The sequence below is a fragment of the Microtus ochrogaster genome, chromosome 4, assembly GCF_000317375.1.
Source record: "Microtus ochrogaster isolate Prairie Vole_2 chromosome 4, MicOch1.0, whole genome shotgun sequence".
NCBI lineage: Eukaryota > Metazoa > Chordata > Mammalia > Rodentia > Cricetidae > Microtus > Microtus ochrogaster.
The window spans coordinates 25,189,107-25,207,353 of NC_022011.1; the positions used below are offsets into that span (position 1 = coordinate 25,189,107).

General features: G+C 47.7%; 1 protein-coding gene and 1 pseudogene across 1 annotated transcript in view; both read left to right on the forward strand.

The window, feature by feature from the left end:
* Positions 1 to 12,129, forward strand: part of Bco1 (beta-carotene oxygenase 1) — a 33,230-nt gene extending 21,101 nt beyond the window's left edge. Inside the window, exons 8-11 of the mRNA XM_013354527.1 lie at positions 5,844 to 5,949; positions 7,524 to 7,618; positions 8,973 to 9,084; positions 11,541 to 12,129. Coding sequence (XP_013209981.1) covers positions 5,844 to 5,949; positions 7,524 to 7,618; positions 8,973 to 9,084; positions 11,541 to 11,770 — 543 coding nt within the window. The 3' untranslated portion in view covers positions 11,771 to 12,129. The remainder of the gene's footprint in view (positions 1 to 5,843; positions 5,950 to 7,523; positions 7,619 to 8,972; positions 9,085 to 11,540) is intronic.
* Positions 3,497 to 4,202, forward strand: LOC101992359 (annotated as a pseudogene).
* Positions 12,130 to 18,247: the final 6,118 nt, after the last annotated feature.

The window sequence follows — 18,247 nt, forward strand, 5'->3', positions numbered from 1 at the left end:
GCTGCTGAAGTACAGGCTCCTGGAGGGCAGGGACTGTATCTTGCAGCAAGCTATCCTTGCATTTAAAAACTCTTAAACAGCCAGGCAGTGGTGGTGCACGCCTTTAATCCCAGTACTCAGGAGGCAGAGGCAGGCAGATCTCTGTGGGTTCGAGACCAGCCTGGTCTACAGAGCTAGTTCCAGGACAGGCTCCAAAACCACAGAGAAACCCTGTCTCGAAAAACCAAAAAAACAAACAAACAAACAAACAAACAAAACTCTTAAACATAACCAGCCCACAAATCACAATCCCAGAGAACCTAGACAACAATGAGGACTCTAAGAGAAACATACATGGATCTAATCTACATGGGTAGTAGAAAAGACAAGATCTCCTGAGTAAATTGGGAGCATGGGGACTATGGGAGAGGGCTGAAGGGGAGGGGGAAGGCAGGGAGGGGAGCAGAGAAAAATGTAGAGCTCAATAAAAATCAATAAAAAAGTCAGTCTGTAGGCAAAAAAAAAAAAACAATTCTTAAACATAGGGAAATGAATGAATGAATAACATGAAGCAAGGTCTGTCAGAGGGCACAGTTCCGTCAGCATTCACATTTCCCAGTGAGCACTGCTCTACACCCAGAGCAGATGATGGGAAACTATTCTCAGAGATCCAGGACCTCCTGGTCACCCCTGATGCTCAGACCAGCTGAGGTCAAAGGAAGGCAGTGTGGAAACCCCTCCTCCCCTCAACCCCAGCTATTTATGTAGGGCTGCGGGCACCTGAGGTGTGGCTCTGCAGGGGAGGAGCAGTGGCAGGGAGGAACCTAGGCATGTCCAGACAGTGGGGCAGCGGCCCTGCCTTCATACTGAAGAGCGCCCTAGCGTGTTAGAAATAGATTTGTGAGCATTGGCTGTCATGGGTCAGAGGCTGTCACAGTAGGCAGTGAGCCAGAGTGACATGAGATGGCTTTGGATCCTGGACCGGGAGATTTGGGCTTTGTTTCCAAAGGCAGCGAATCTCTGAGGATAAGATGAAATAGAATCCGTGGAGGGTGTGCTGAGTGCTGGGCCCGGCGGGAAATGGCTTTTATTTCCCGATACTTTGTCAATAGGAAGTTTCTCTGAGCTTGTTTCTTTAGAGGCCTCAGTCTGTCCCTTCTATCTCCAGCAAAGTTCTAAGGACCAAGGGATCATGCCTACTATAAAAGGCATCTCTTTATCACACCTACCTTTACTTTGGCTAACTGGGGTACCAACCTGTTTGAGAGACTGCCTCTGTCCCCCTAAGAGCAGACTGTGTTGCTGGAGTGCCCATGAGGGATCTGGTGGGACTGGCGGGGACTTTGAGTCCTGGGTAGGGCATCTGCATAGGTCCAGGCCGAGCCTGGAATGAGAAGCTCTCAGTTGGCCATTTCATTTGGCTGAGAGCTAAGGGGTCCTGGACATCTCCATCCATACTCCTTCCTCCAGGGCAGCCTATGAGCCAGAACCTGCTGTGTTGCTGGAATGTTCTCCCTGTCCATCACGGTAGCTACCAATTGCCGGTGTGGTGGTGAAGCCTGTAGATGTGGCTAGCATTGGGGTCCATGGAAGTTTCAACCTCACTTTACCTCATTCTAAAGTCTCAGTAGCCGCATGTGGCTCTTCTCTCTTTCATTTCCTTTTCTTGGTCTCGGCTTCCTTTGCTACAGACTGAGGGATTTGAACTGGGCCAATCTTTAAAGACCCCTGCAATCCAACTACGGGAATACAGCAAACTTTCTCTTTCCAGAAAAATGAGAGCTGTGAGCATTAAAATAGGTTGGTTTTAGTGCTCGTGTGTTAGACAGAACAGCTCCCCGTGACAAAGGCCCATGTGTCTTGGTAGGAGAACGATTTGGTCTCACTTAATCAGTGTGCAGGGTTTGAGCATAGGGCCTGTGGGCCTCAGCTTGGGCTATTGCTCCAGGCCCTACAAATTTTAAGAATGGTTCACCGCTTTGCCAATTCATACTGCAACCCAATGAGTTATTCTTTATCCCGAAGTCTACAGTTAAGAGGGAAAGTTGCTTGCCCAACGCCAAAGATTCATCGTTGGGATTATGTCAGGATTTGAATTCGTGTTTGTTGTTAACTACAGTGCCTCTGGCTGGGGACCATAAATTTCTGAGATCAGGCAGAACCCACTGTGTTTCACCCAGCACCCCATTTATAGACAGGGAAGCCAACCCACTGGGGCCAAGGGTCTTTTCAAACTCACATAGCAAGTTAAATGAATTCTGATTCCACACGGAAGCTGGTATCTCCATGGGAGGGGGAAGGGGAAGGGCAGATTTCTGAGCTCACTGCTTCTCCCCTGCAAGTTCCCTCTGGCATCAGGATTGCGGGCAAACTTTTGGGATTTTTTCACTAAATTCTGGCTGATTTCTTGTCAACGCTGAGCAGAGTTGGCTTCTAAAAGCAGCCAAGTCATGTTAGGTTACTGCTGTGTGTGGAAAATTAAAAGTTTATCCCTTAACCAGTCTGACAAGTTTCAGGCTGGAGCCAGAACAGTCTCTGTAGACCAACTCCCTGTGAGTCAAGGTTGGGCATGCCTTGGGCAGGGAGGGACTGGCACAGGGTGCTGCTGTCACGTGCCTAGCAAGCCACGGGCCCAGTATAAGCTGTTACAATGTACCCAGCAAGGGGCTACTTGGTTCACAGACTTGGTTTCATTGGATTCTTCAACCAAACTGCAAAGCACGCATGTTCTTTGTCCCTTGACCACTGGAAGTAAGGAAAAGCTTATTAAGTCTTATATTCACTTCCTGGGTGCCATGTGTCATGCATTGAAGGAAATCTGGTCTCTGATGTCATGGAAAAAATGACCACAAAGAGGGACAAAGCTTCATGAATGAAATAATCAGAGCCTGGACTGCTGTGCCAAAGACACGGCAGGTTCAGATTGAGCAGTTAGGGAGGAAGATGTTTGAGCTGAGACCTACGGGAAAGGGCCCCTCGCTCTGCCCTCTGTCCAAAATACTCTTGCTTCTGGGAGAATCTCAATGTGAAGGCATGAGCCCAGGCTCTGCTTCTCTCTGTATGACTTTTGATAAGTCACTTTCCATCTCCTAACCTCAGCTTCTGCTCCTAACAATCAAAGGATTGAACTAGAGGAGTAATCTCCAAGGAACTCTTCAACTCAGCTGCCATGACGTAGTTAACTTTCTTTCCCAGCAAAAGAGCTGCTACCATTCACATAGGTTGTTGGGGGGCTGGGGAGGTGATTCAGTCTACAAAGTGCTTGCTACGCAAACATGAGGACCTGGGCTCCATCCCTGGTATCCACATGAAATACAAGCATGGCATTGAGTACCTGTAATCCCAGCACTGGAGATGTAGAGACAAGCAGATCTCTGAAGCTGTCTGGCCAGCTAGTAAAGATAATTGATGGATCCCATGTTCAGTAGAAACCTGTATCAAAGAAAGCTTAAGAAGTGGAATCCTCTCTACACCGCCTAGCTGCTCAAGGACCCACCATCACGAACGACACAATAATGATCTAAGGGTCCTCACCAGGAAGTTCATGACTATCCTTTTGCTTCAGAGGAAACACATGGTCATTGATGTCTCTAGGAAGACAAAGTACCAAAGACAGAAATGCAGGAAAAGATAGCCACAATGTATAAGACCACACCAGTTAGCATCTTTGTATTTGAATTCAGAGCTCACTTTGGTGGTAGCAAGACAGTGGCTTTGGTGTGATCGATGATTCTTTGGGTGATGCAAAGAAGAATGAGCCTAAACGCAGACGTGCAAGACTTGGCCTGTACTAGAAGATGACTTCCAGGAAGCATGGAAAGGAAAGCGGGTACAGACTGAGGAAGATCAGGGGGACCGCAAAGGCTAGTGCCGCTGAAAAGCAAAAGGAGGAGAGATCCTGCCGTTGTTTTTTTTTTTTTTTCTGCTGCGGTGGTACAGATTTCTAAAATCTGGAAATGTTCATGTGAAAAAATAACAAGAGGGAATGCAATGAAAGAAGACACTGAGGGCCAACCGCTGGCTCCATACACAAGCACATATACACTAAGTAAATACGCATGCTGACAGAGAAGAAACAGGTTGTTTATAATGTTTATGATGTTTAAAGTTTGGACAGACAAGTCAGCCATAGTAATAATAATATAACGGTATTCCATCATCTGGTTTCTCTTTCCACCAATGCAGTGACTCAGAATCAAGCGTGCTCCAAAAATGTTCAGTGAGAGCCCCCCCTCTAGCCAGGTGGTGATGGTGCACGCCTTTGATCCCAGCACTCAGGAGGCAGAGGCAAGAGGATCTCTGTGAGTTCGAGGCCAGCCTAGTCTACAGAACAAGTTTTAGGACAGTCAGGGCTACACAAAGAAACCCTGTCTCAAGAAAGAAAGAGAGAAAGGAAGGAAGGAAAGAAGGAAGGAAGGAAGGAAGGAAGGAAGGAAGGAAGGAAGGAAGGACAGAAGGAGAGAGGAAAAAGAAAGAAGGAAGGGAGGGAAGAAGGGAGGGAAAGAAAGGCCCTCTCTAAAGAAACAATACTTATATTGCATTTAAATTGCATTCTGTTCTGATCTCAGACTTGCTCAGAACACAACACATCACTTTGTACAATGTATCCATTCTCTATATGCTACCCACCTATTAGTCATTCTGTAGTTGTCTCGGTTATCAGGTCAGTGCTGTTGGTTGCAACACTTATACAAAGTCTTGGGTGTTATCTGAGTTTTCCTCTGAGAGTGATACCATAGACCTACTGTGTTGCTGCAAAGATGTCCTCATCAACAAAAGTGTTTATCTGGGTCCTACTGCGAACCATTTGGCAGATGATGTCACTTAATCTTTGCAATCAGTGGAAGACGTGCATACTATTATCTTCATGATACACAGAAGGACCTGGGAACACAGAAACGCTAATTACTTGCCCCAAAGTCTCAAGCTTAGGATGTGACGAGGGACATCTCCTCTTCTACCCGCTCTGTTGTTCAGATCGGTCACATTTCTCACACTCCCGTCCCAGCGTACCTCTTTAGCATACGTAGCTGGCCTCAGACCAAGTGTGCTATTTGTTCCCAGGTGGTCTCTCACTGTAACATCCTTAGCATTATCTGTTACTGCAGACTCTGCAAACACCCGTCGGAGGATGGAAGCAGCTTTTTGCGGATGAATTATCCAGCATTTAAAAAAAAGAATATTCTCTTTGGAGCATATTGTTTCCTTAGAGAGATAAAAAGCTTAGATAGGTTCTGACTGTAAGCTTTGGAAGAGTCTGTTCCTGTTGCCAATCCCCATTCATTTTAAAGCGATGGTTGCATTTTTAAATGTATTTACTTAACGTTTATCGGTGATTTGTATTTTTTGTCCCTGCACTTCTGTATACAGTGCCTCTTGGGGGCCAGAAGGGGGCATTGGATCCCAGGGACTGAAGTTAACAGATGTTTGTGAGCTACCTTGTAGTGCTAGGACTAGAACTCAGGTCCTCCGGAAAAGCCGGGCCATCTCTCCAGCCCCAATCCTCGTTGTTGTTGTTGTTGTTATTGTTGTTGTTGTTGCTGCTGCTGCTGCTGCTGCTACTGCTGCTGTTTTCGAGGCAGGGTTTCTCTGGCTGTCCGCAAACTTGCTCTGTAGACCAGGCGAGCTCAGGGATCCACCTGCCTCTGTCTCCTGAGTGCTGGAATCAAAGGCGTGTGCCACCACTGCCCAGTGAACCTCACTATTTTTAACTAAGAATAACAGTGATGAAACAGCTGCTTCCTGTGGTTACGGAGAGGCCAAGCACGGCGCTATGTTTGGAAGCTCTGCTCAAGAGCATATGATCAAGCAAGGGTTTGTGGGAATAATCTTTTATGTTGTTGTTTTTAACTTACTCTTTTCAGAATGCAGAAGTGGGCTCAAATTTAATCAAGGTGACATCTACAAGAGCAACAGCCTTGAAGGAGAAAGACGGTCATGTCTACTGCCAGCCTGAAGTTCTCTATGAAGGTAGGATACATTCTGATACATTCTTTCTCACTGAGAGGCCCAGAACCCCTCTCTGTGATGCCTCCCTTTCATGCAGGGATAGGGAAGAGCAAGGAAGGCTCTAGAGACCCGGGAAAAGAATTTGGGGATTTTCCTTGGATAGCTCCCAGCACTTATGGTCCTTGGATGAATGACAAGCATAGTGGATGTATACAAATGGCTGTAATGTATTAAACAGGCACAGTAGGTCCTGTCTCTTCCCTCTAAACTGCCACAATTTCTACAAAGTGGGTGTCATAGGCCCAGTGAGCCTGAGAGATGCTGAGCCACACACCTGGAGTGTCAGACCACAGAACAGGAGCCACACCCATGGGCCCATGTTCCTCAGGCACATGTGAGGTTGGTATTCTTTGTGGCAGGGCAGTGCTGGCATTGGAGGATGGGCAAAAACATCCCTGAGTGCCAAATAGCCTTACCCTAAACAGGAGCCAGCCAAGAGCTCTCTGGGAAGTGCCACTCTCCCACAGGGCTGAGTTTCTGCACTTGGTGTCTTACAAGATGTACCCCAAAGCCTTGTGTAGAGAAATCTGCATTTCATACTTCCAAGTGTACAGTGAAGCTGGGTGTGGTGGTATATGCCTATAATCCCAGCATCAGGAGGTTGAGGCAGGAGGATTGCTGTGAGTACCAGGCTAGCCCAAGCCACATACCCTGTCTCAAAAAACAAACAAACAGAAGTGGATTATAATATGCCTGCAATTTCAACTCTTGAGAGATGGGGTTGGGGGTTAAGGTCTTGCCCAACTTCATTGTGAGTTAAAAGCCTGCAGAGGCTCTAATAGGTCTTGTCTTGAAATAGACCCAAAAAAATGGGCAAAAAGTAATAGAAATATTGAAAGTTGCAAGATGGAGTTTCAGCTGGCAGGCAGTGCTGACCCCAGCAATGCTTCTGAACTTCCTGTTTATGACATAGTCAGCCTTTTACACTTAACCTTATCATATAGACATTTCCCATGTTGGGAAAATCCTTTGTAAATATTCTTTTTATACATATTATAATAGGATTTACCAATTTGATTTTATTTATTTTAGACAAGGTCTCACTCTGTAGGCCAGGCTGGCTTTGAACTTGTGACAATCCTGTTGCCTTAGTATCTCTTAGTACTTACACAGTGACTGCACAAACCCAGGTACCAGATTTATTTTATATTATGCAATGACACTCCTCCCAGTGGTTTCTGGAGTCTGTTTTCATACTCATGTGCACTTACACACACACGGGGGGGGGGTGTTAAAAACTGCAGCAGCCTCTGATTGAAATCTGTAATTCTCTGATTTCTATCATGGATAATTACAGGCACTTATGTATTTAAAGCCCCCTGGTGTGTGGTTCCTCACTCCTGAGCCTTCTGACAGGGCCGGCATCATTATCAAGGACCCTCCCTACCTGTGACCACCTTTGATGTAATCTGGGTCTGAATCAAGGTCAGGGGTGGTACTTGGGAACTGTTCCTATGAACAAGGCCCAGTTTGGCATGAAGAGGGAAGTTCCCCACCCAAGTGATGGAATGTCATCAGTGTCCTGTCCTTTCCAGGCCTAGAGCTCCCTAGGATAAATTATGCTCACAACGGGAAGCCCTATCGCTACATCTTTGCTGCTGAAGTTCAGTGGAGTCCCATCCCGACCAAGGTACTGTCCCTGTGCACGCAACTGGGTTCTCTGGACCCAACTCAGTGTCTGCAAAGCAGCCTCCTCTGGGCTTAAGACTGGGAAAAGGGGTTCAGGAGGGAAATCAGTTGGGATAAGTCTAAAGTGTGAGTTCTGTGTTCCATCTGCACTTTGAGCCCCAGTTATGTGGCACTCTGGGGTGGGCTCTGAGAGCAAAGGAATAGGCAGGGAGTGCTGCCCCCAGCAGCCAGCTCACCTTCTCCAGCAGGAAGGGTGTCACTGGAGCCTGGAGGATTAATTTTGTTTTTTAAGTGACTATTTGTCAGTATTTACTATAGTCCGGTGCTGTCCAAAGTGCTGGTCAGACACCACTTTTCTTTCATATCAACATTTTTAGTTGCATTAAAAAAAAAAAAAGCGCAGAGCAGAGGAGATAGCCCAGTGGGTTAGGGGATGTATTGTCAGGCTTGGCAACCAGAGTTTGAGCCCAGGAACCTACACAGTAGAGTGAGAGACCAACTTCTGTCCTCTGCCACATACGTGCTGTGGCATGATACGCTCATGAGTGCCCCCCACTACCATATATTTTACATATGGTAAAAATAAAACAATGAATTCAAAATGATTTTTAAAATTAAAATATTACCATGGAGTGGTGGAGCACGCCTTTAATCCCAGCACTCAGGAGGCAGAGGCAGGCAGATCTCTGTGAGTTGGAGGCAGACTGGGCTACAAGAACTAGTTCCAGGACAGGCTCCAAAGCTACAAAGAAACCTTGTCTTGAAAAACAAAAAACAAAAAAAGGAAATATCTATGGTACAAAATACTCATAAGCAAAAATTAAGGTTTACACACACACAGCACATGCCAAGCCACTCCCACTAATTCTGTACCCTCCAGGAATCGGCCTGTGAGAGATTATGGGAATTTTCCTTTCTATTTGTTGTTTTGTTTTTGGATACTGGAACTCAAACCAGAACCTCAGGTGTTCTGGGCAGGAGCTCCACAGCCGCCCCAGCTGTAGTCCAGAGCTTTCACTTTCAAAGCAACAAAAGAATTGTATCATATTTTAATTAGTGGCATTAAACACCTTAATTATGTAATTTAAAACATTGTGAGATAGTGCCAAATACCAGAAAAAAATCAAGATTGTTGAGTCTCAGCCCTATGTGGACCCCGTGTTTGATACTGAGGGAGGAAGTTTGGTTCTTTCCTTTCTGACTGCACTGCCTGAGACAGGTGTCGCTTGGAGGTGATTTCACATGTGTAGGTTTGAGGGCTCAGTCTCACCCCTGTGGCTTTTCTGCCCTCCTGCTCCCAGAGTCGGTGTGCCTGCAGACGTGAGATCCCATCTTTCCCTTCTTTGTGTACACAGATACTGAAGTACGATGTTCTCACAAAGTCCTCCTTAAAGTGGGGTGAGGAGTGCTGCTGGCCGGCGGAACCCGTGTTTGTACCCACTCCAGGAGCCAAGGATGAGGATGATGGTACGAGTGGGGGGAGGGAGTCCATGTGATGTAATCGCCCACCAGACAGAGGCACCATCCAGAGGCACCCCACAAGTCAGTGGCCTGATGAGGAGTCTAGGTGTGTCAGTGGCAAAACCACATTACAAACTTCCCAAGACCACACTTGTTTCTGATGACAAGTGCCAGCTCAAGGTCTCCCACCCCTGCGTTCTGGAATTCACTAGGGCCCCGGAGCTCATGGGCAGTCATTATTCAAAGATTATGCCTTATCACAGTAAAAGAGGATAGACTAAAATTAGCAAAAGTCTGGAGTGGGCACATAGGATGGGGTGCAGGAAGGGCCAGGACAGAGCCCCTGGTCATCCTTTCCCAGTGGGTTCACCCATAGTGTTAACCTCTGACAACCAAGCATCTTCAGCCAGGGAAGCTTGCCCGAGCCTCCATATCCAGAGATTTTACCATGGCTCACTCACATCACGTGTCTGATACCCTGTATGGATGACCTCGGTGTTTAGCTTCTCAGAGGCCAAGCAGGGACCATGTGGTCCTAGGCTCCATCATATATCACATTGTCAGCCGGGTGTGGCAGGTATGTCTGAGATCTCAGCATTTGGGAGGTAGACAGAAAACAATCAGGGGTCTAAGGTCATTCTCAGCGACACAGAGAATTTGAACTACTGAGACCATGTCTCGAAAAGCAACAGCAAGAAGATAGGTAGGTAGATAGATAGGAAGATGATTGGATGGGTGGATGGATAGATGGATGGATGGATGGATGGATGGATGGATGGATGGATGGATGGATGGACGGACGGACGGACGGACAGACGGACGGACGGACGGACGAACGACCGTTTTAGAATATAATACCTGGCATGGCCCACAGCCTCTGAAAAATTCTCATAGGTCAGACTGTGACAAAGGCCAGACCTTCTATGGGCAAGGTTTAAACTTTCTGCTACACGCCTGTACCTTTCCACTGAGTGACACACGCTCCCTCAAAACGTGCAGTTTTGGGTTTTAAAACTCATCACAGGGACTGGTCCCCAAATCTCAAATGATCTCTCTTACACGCATGAGAAGTTTTCTTAGCACCTGGGAAATGTGGGTTTCCACATAGTCAAATCAAAATCCGATCCCCCTTTGCCTCAAAAAATGCCCTGCCCACAGCCTTGGGGATGCTAGGGAGGTTAATAAGCTATGGGTGGGGACACCAGCCAGGCCATGCCAGGGATGGAGCTGCCCACACCTGCAGGGGAGGGCAGGCCGTCCCACTGAGGCTGCCAGCTTCTTCCTTCAGGTGAGAGGAGTGGCTTTTCACCTGGCCTTGACTTCCTACTGATTCTGGCCTGGAACACAAGAAGGGGGATCCCATGTCACCGCCATCTCCGAGGCAAGGGACTGTTTAGCATCCACTCCTTCTGAGACCAGTCCCCTACTTGGCTGGCCAGCTGCTTCTCACGCCTTCTCTCCTTGGGTGTGGAGTGACATTGTCCTCATTTCATCAAGGGGAGGCTCAAAGTGAGGCAAATTGACCAAAGTCATGTGCCCCATATGCAGAGGTTGGATTTGAATCCAGGCCAAATCTGATGTCACCCATGTTCGGCTACAGCAACCAAGGTCCTTTGGGAGGTATCTCGGGTACTTCCTGAAAGTTTCCTTAACCCTGCTATACCTTGTAAGTGAGGGCAGAGGATAGAGAATGTTTCAATTTACAGGCAAAGGTTGGGATTGCCAATATAACCAGAAGATGAGCTGGATTCTTTCCAGCACCAGCACAAGCAAGGTGTAAATACCAACACGTGGTCTGTAATCCCAGCCTCGGAGAGGTGGAGGCAGGGAGATGGGAGTTTAAGACCAGCCTGGGCTATGCTGTAAGACCTGTCTCAAAACAAAGCAACAACAGCACAAATGCAAATGCTTTGGCAATTCAATTTTGCTCAGCTGAGTAGCACATCTTACTCCAAGCGTGCTCCTGGAACTGCCTGGGTCTCTCCACACTCGGAGGTTTCAAACAATAGAAAAAGAGCGTTCTTCAATATACATGAAAATGAACGAGGTGCTTCCAGAGTCTGCCTGCAGATCCCCTCGGCACCCCTTGAGGTTGGAGGTTGGTAGGAATTATCTCCAGTGCAGAGATGAGACTAAATATCAGCGAGGCAAAGTGGCTATCCTGGACTGGTATTCTGATTCCAGTCCGGGACTTCTCTTCTGCCAACACAGCAGGTCCTATATCCCCTTCCCCTCTGTTTGGATCCTGATGGAGTTGACAGCGGACTGAGAGGCACCTCTGAGAAATGTCCCTCTCCAGGTGGAGGATGCGCAGAGCTTATACATTGGACACTGTTAGGTATCTCTTAGGAGCAGGAGTGGAGCTCGTGGATAGAGCAGCTGCCTAGCCTGCAAGAAGGCCCGGGATCACATTCTCAGCTCTGTGAGTGAAAATAAACTGGGTTTTGTCTGTCTTCCTGTAGGAGTGATCCTATCGGCCATTGTCTCTACTGATCCACAAAAGCTGCCTTTTTTACTTATTCTGGACGCCAAAACTTTTACGGAATTGGCTCGTGCGTCTGTGGATGCAGACATGCACCTGGACCTGCATGGCTTGTTTATCCCGGATGTAGACAGGAGTGCAGAGAACCAGACCCCTGCCATGATGCAGGAGGATGAAAATTCAGAGGGCCCTATCACCCAACAGGCCTGACGGTGTCAGGATTGGGCCACAGTAAGAATGACTTCTCTGGTGGTACCTGGGGACAGTAAGGGTGATTGCTGACATTGTCAGCTTGACAGCATCTAAGATCACTTAGGAACAAACGTATAGGCCTGGCTGTGCGAGAGTTTCTATACTGGGCTAACTGGGCAAGGAAGATCCTTGATTGTGGGCCGCACCATCCCATGAGTTGAAGTCCTGACTGAATAGAAAGGAAAGAGCCAACCGACCATCAGCATTCATCTGCTTCCTGACTGTGGATGCAAAGCCTCCAGCTGCCCCACGCTCCTGACATCTTGCCTTCCTCTCATAATAGACCGTACCTGGACCTGAGGGCCAAAATAAACCCGCCCTTCCTTGAGTGGCTTTTGTAGGGATCTTATCCCAGGAATGGGAAAGTGAGTAAGCTTGCACCTCTCTCTCTGGATGGAGGTGGCCATGCATTTCACCCTGCTGTTATTTTTGGTGCAAATACTAAAATAATCCACAGAGACAGCTCTGATTTCATTGTATTAGAATCCTTGCAGAAAAAAAAATCAAGTCTTGTGCGGAGAGTTCTGGTATATTTAAGAAAGCCCTTTCTCTTCTTATTAAGACCTTGAGGAACTGGGAAGGTGGCTCAGTCGGTGGGAATACTGGCTACACAAACCCGAGAACCTGAGTTCAGGCACCCTGCTCCCTCCCATAGCTACCCACATAAAGCTGGACATGGCAGCATGTGCCCGTCACCCAGGCTCTGGGGAGGCAGCCAGACAGCCAGACAGTCTAATTGAATTGACACACTCAATTGTGGGGGACCCTGTCTCAGAAAATAAGGTGGAGCAGGATGGAGGGAAATACCCAGTGTCCACTTCTAGTCACACACATATTTGCATACACACACACACATATACACACAGGTACATACATATATACATGCAAAAGACCTTGAACATGAATCAAGAATTATATTAACCATGTTATTGTTCTTCGAACAAGTAGCCGTGAGCATGAGAAAAGATGGGGCTCATCACTGCTCCTTGCTCCATCAGCCTCTTTTCTCCCCCCCCTCTCCTTTCTAATGGACTACTTTGTGGGTGTGGCCTCTGGTTTTCTCAGCCAAGCCCTGTTCATAAGTCACATGACCAGGAGGGCATGATGCTTTGCGGTCATCTCACATAGAATATAAGAGAAAAAAACAAACAAACTTGAAGATCTGTTCAGAGGTTATTTGTTTTTATACGGCTGCCTCTTCGAGTTCTTCTGAGCCCATAACGTAGGCTGCAGAACTTCAACTTTCCCCGCCTGCAAGACGCCCAGTTGTATGACCAGTGACTGACAGGTTTGAGAGAGACCTTTCTCTGCAGGAGGGGACACTGAGCAGGCACTGACAGGATAAGGGCTAGAGTTCAGGGTGGAGGACAAGGCCGGGCTGGCCTGAGAGCCAGAGCGTATCAGCTGCTGAAGGGAAAGGGGGCGTCCAGGATGTGCTTCAAGGTGGACCAAACATGTGGGACAGAGTGGAAGGAAGTCCCCAAGCAAGACAGTGCCTGGGATTGCAAACAAGTCAGGTCATGCCCATCTGAGCCACCTTTACAGTCTAGTGGGTAAAGCAAGCGACATAGCCTTGACCGCTGGAGCCCTTCCCCTTCGTCCCCTGTGGGAAACTCAGTCCTTCAGCCCCTGGAAGGTTGGGGATGTCAGTGGCAGTGGCCTAAAGAAGACATGATCAGAGCCTGGGTTTGGGTGGCGGAAGCAATGTGGCAAATGTGACTGTCACTCACCCACCTGTGCCTCTGCTTTAAATGTTTGAGGGTAGAGTGGAATGTGGTTGTGTCCCCACCTCCGTGCTCCCAATTGCCAAAGAGCACCCAGACCTAATCTCGAAAAAGCACCCAGTTCTGCAGGGAGGAAACAACGTTGGTGGTTTGTTGACCTTATTTAAGATGACAGCTGGAATGTCATACTGGTGAGGGAGGCTGGCACACCAGATCCTGTTGTCTTGGTTTCAAAAAAAAAAAAAAAAAAAAAAAACACTGACGACTGACTACAGGATATTCGATTTGTCTGGGTCCAGTGTCCTATAATCCCATTACATTTCGTACATCCACAGGCCAGGGCACTTAGCTCAGAACTCCATACATGCACCTTTCTCCAAAGGCCCACAGAAACAGCCCCCCCTCCACCTCCTCCCAGGCTTCCTGGTGATGAAGCATGTGGGTGGGCAAGATGGATGAACAGGAAGTCCTGGGAGAGACTCCCCAGGTTTGTTTATTGCTGTCCTCAAGAGCTATACTTCCGGGAGCGTTCCAAGACCAGGGTGTCAGAGGCAGTGAAGGCTCACAGGTGGTGGTGGTGGCCAGAGCAGGTTTCTCTAGGGTGAGTCCGGTGCCGGGACAAGCTGGAGGTGTTGCCTGGGTAAATCAGCTCCTGAGAAACCTTCATGCCTTTGAGCCACCTTTGCAATGTTGATTCATACTTGTTTCCTCAGGACCAAAGTTACTTGTAGCAAGGCTCTCAGCTTGGAACAGGTTGCTGGTCCAGGTTAAGTCAAAACACTTTTGATCCCTTCTTACTCTGTTTAAAGATCTGTCGGGTGGTTTTGAAACACCCAGAAGTCTTTGCTGTGGCAAATCAGGACACACATACAAAAGCCTTCACCAACTCTGCCATGCCTACCATCTATACCATCTGACAGTGAGACACCTTGGGGCCTCTAGGCTTCCTCTTCCCTCTGGAGGTTGAAACTCATGGCCACTATCACACAGGGCTGTCTTGAGAAGCATCCTACAAGGTTGAGTCCCAGCCAAGAAGTAGAGCCTTTACTTAGCTGCTGGATCTAAGAGGTGTGCAACATTGTATCCACGCAGGCTAAGGATGAGCAAGACTTCCCTGTTCTTGGTGAGTGACAGGAGCATCTGGGATGGGTGGTACTTCTGAAATCACTTGAAAATACCTTTGGGGGACCTGCAAAGGGTTGCTCCTGCAGGTGGAGGCTGCAGCTTGGGACTAGGAGAGAGGTAGATGCGGATTAGATAGAGCTAAATTCCCAAGAAAGAGCCATGGGAAGGGAGAGAGACAGATGAGGGAGTGTGTGTTCTCTGATTATAAGTTCCTGTGCGTTCCTTGTAGAACACCTGGCTAGATTAAAATAAGATGAGAAAAACACCGCGAGTCCCATGACCCAAAGAAAAGCCAGTGGATGCATTCTGGTGTGTTTCCTGTCGCTTCCATAGTTTGTGTGCAGAGTCCACAGGTTAGAGATCTGTTTATGAGCCGCATACCAGCTTGAAAACCTTCCACTGTTTGCACTTAACAGGTCATTACCTTCTTTTCATGGGTGCATATGACTCCCTCTCTGGGACATGGCAGCATGGGTGCCTCCTACCATCTTATACCTTAAATCATTTCCAGTGCCCCACCCTGGTAGCTATTGCCCTGATGGGTCAGTTTGCATGAAATTCTAGACTCCATCCCTTGTCTGGAATACAGGCGATGGTACAGTTTCCAATTTAAAAGAGAAATTGGTCTGCACAAGATTAAGCTAGTCACCTTTACCATGATGCCCTACCACTGGGGCGCTGGGGCGCTGGAGGGAGAGTGGTTTTCTTTCAGGGTGTGGCCCTTGGTACTATGCTCCAGTGGATGGCCCCACACCCAGAAGTATATGAGCAGCACAGACTGGAGTCTATGGGCTATAAACTGGGTGAGTTGGGCGGGGGTGAGAGGGTGGGTCTGGAGTGAGTTGGGAGAAAGTCGCATATACATAGAATGGTAGATTGCTTTTTTGTTGTTGTTGTGTTTTCGAGGCGGGGTTTCTCTGTAGCTTTGGAGCCTGTCCTGGAACTAGCTCTCATAGACCAGGCTGGCCTCGAACTCACAGAGATCCGCCTGCCTCTGCCTCCCGAGTGCTAGCATTAAAGGCATGCACCACCACCACCCGGCTTCGTTAGATTGATTTTTAATTTTTACACAGAGTATCATTTGGTTCAGGCTGGTCTTGAACTCATAGCCAAGGATGGCCCTGAACTTCTTTCCTTCTTTCTTTCTTTCTTTCTTTCTTTCTTTCTTTCTTTCTTTCTTTCTTCCTTCCTTCCTTCCTTCCTTCCTTCCTTCCTTCCTTCTTTCCTTCTTTCTTTCTTTCTTTCTTTCTTTCTTTCTTTCTTTCTTTCTTTCTTCCTTCCTTCCTTCCTTTTTCTCTTTACTGTGTGTCTTAGTCAGTCTTCTATTGCTGTGAAGAGACACCATGAGCATGGCAAGTCTTTTTTTTTTTTTTTTTTGGTTTTTCGAGACAGGGTTTCTCTGTGGTTTTGGAGCCTGTCCTGGAACTAGCTCTTGTAGACCAGGCTGGACTCGAACTCACAGAGATCCACCTGCCTCTGCCTCCCGAGTGCTGGGATTAAAGGCGTGCGCCACCACCGCCCTGTGAGCATGGCAACTCTTATAAAGGAAACATTTCATTGGGGCAGGCTTACAGCTTCAGAGGTTTAGTCCATTATTGTCATGGTGGGAAGTGGCGCACAGGCAAACATGGTGCTGGAGAGGCAGCTGAGAGTTCTACATCTGAATCAGTTGGCAGAAAGAAAAGAGAGGACGTCTGGTCCTGCCGTGAGCATTTGAAACCCCAGAGCCAGCCCCAGTGACACACTTCCTCCAACAAGGCCACACCTCCCAATCCCTGTCAAGTTGTGCACTCCCAAATGACCGGGCGTTCAAATCTATGAGCCTGTGGGGACCATTCCTTTTCAAATCACCACACTGTGTAATTTAAAGTCTAGAGTTTGTAACACAAGGCCAGGAACTGCTCCTGGACTGTTTGACAGCTGAGGCCAGAGTTCTGGAAAGATTCATACAGGTCATCTGTGGTCATCTGATCTGAAGAAACTATGTTCTTGTTTTCTCAAGTTGCTTCTCAAATTCCTGGATTGTGGGCTGAGATTTAGACACAAATAAACCCTTCCTGAGGAACGGGTTGTCACTTTTCACAAAATTTGTCCCATTTAATGAAACTTTTTTGTTGTTGTTGTTGGGTGCCTAATGAACTGCTTTCTTTGTTACAGTCTTGAGCTCTTAAAATGGTGTGCCAAGAGTCTTGGGGAGCCCCTCTCTGGGCAGCCACTGCAAGCTTGGCCTCTGCAGCTCTATTCCAAGTGTCTGAGGTGCAGGGACCATGGGCAACCATCTGAATCTCCTGTGGCCCCTGACTTGGATAGGCAGGATTTCAGCAGATCATTGCCAAGGCAGCATGTGCCATGGTGGTGTTTCATGCTGAGTGGTGCTGGGATAAGCCTTGGGAGGGATAAAGAAGGAATCGGATTCAAATATGGTCTCTAGGAACTTCATAACCTCCCTGCCTTGGGATGTATATCTCTTTTTTTTTTTTTTGACCCAAACTAGGCTTTTGTTCAAAACCAGAGAACAAGACGTAAGCCACAGTTACAGGTGGCTCCATAGCTTGCTCTTCTACGGATATTTTAACTTCTTATCTTCTTCAGTGGGGCCTGGAGATGGTAACATCTATGATACCTGGTTCAATTCAGACGTCCGAGTACATTTTTCCAGTATTTCCCCTACAAAGTCCACCCACTGCATTTGTAGGATGAGTAGTGGTCTCTGAGGTCTCATAGTTCCTGTCCTCCTGCCCTTTCAGAAGGCTGCAGAGCCTCTGGGTGGCCTTGGGAGTGGTGAAGGTCATTGACCTTCTGATTTTGTTTTCTTCCTGTCATTTAGGCGGGGCAGGTGTGAGGCCCCAGCTCCTAACCTTCCTTGGGGCTCTTCACCTTACCCTAGGGATTGACGTAGGAGGACAGCTCTGTCCACGTGGCTGGTGATTCCCTCAGCTAAGGGTGGGGGCCGAGATTTCTTACAAGGAGAGTGTGTGTAAACTGACAAACCAGCTTGTGCCAGACCAGGTGTTTACAGGAAGGGGTAAGGAAGGTATTGTGGATGAAACAAATTCCATAAACTGCGTATGGCTTAAAGCGGGCGGTTTTCAACCTTCCTGATGCTGCGACCCTTTAATACAGTTCCTCGTGTTGTGGTGACCCTGACCATAAAATTTCTTTCTTTGCTACTTCATAGCTGTAATTTTGCAACGGTTATAAACTGTCATGTAAATATCTGTGTTTTCTGATGGTCTTCGGTGACCCCTTGTGAAAGAGTTGTTCGACCCCCAAAGGGGTTATAACCCACAGGTTGAGAACCGCTGGCTTAAAGCAGTGAACACTGATTCACTTGCCGTTGTGGAGGATAAAAGGCAAGGAATCTTGGGACACCTTCCTTCTGTAGGGTCTAGGAGGAATTCTCCCTGACTCACCCTCTAGCCCTGACTAAGCCCTGACACAGTTTCTGCCCTTGCTCCCAGGGGCACATCTGGATCAAATCCTCCTCTGCCTCCCCCCTGTGATTCCATTGGCCTTCTGGGATGCTGTGGGATGTGTCTCCATCTCTAGATCTTTACTCTGGACACATCTGTAAATGTAGATCTTT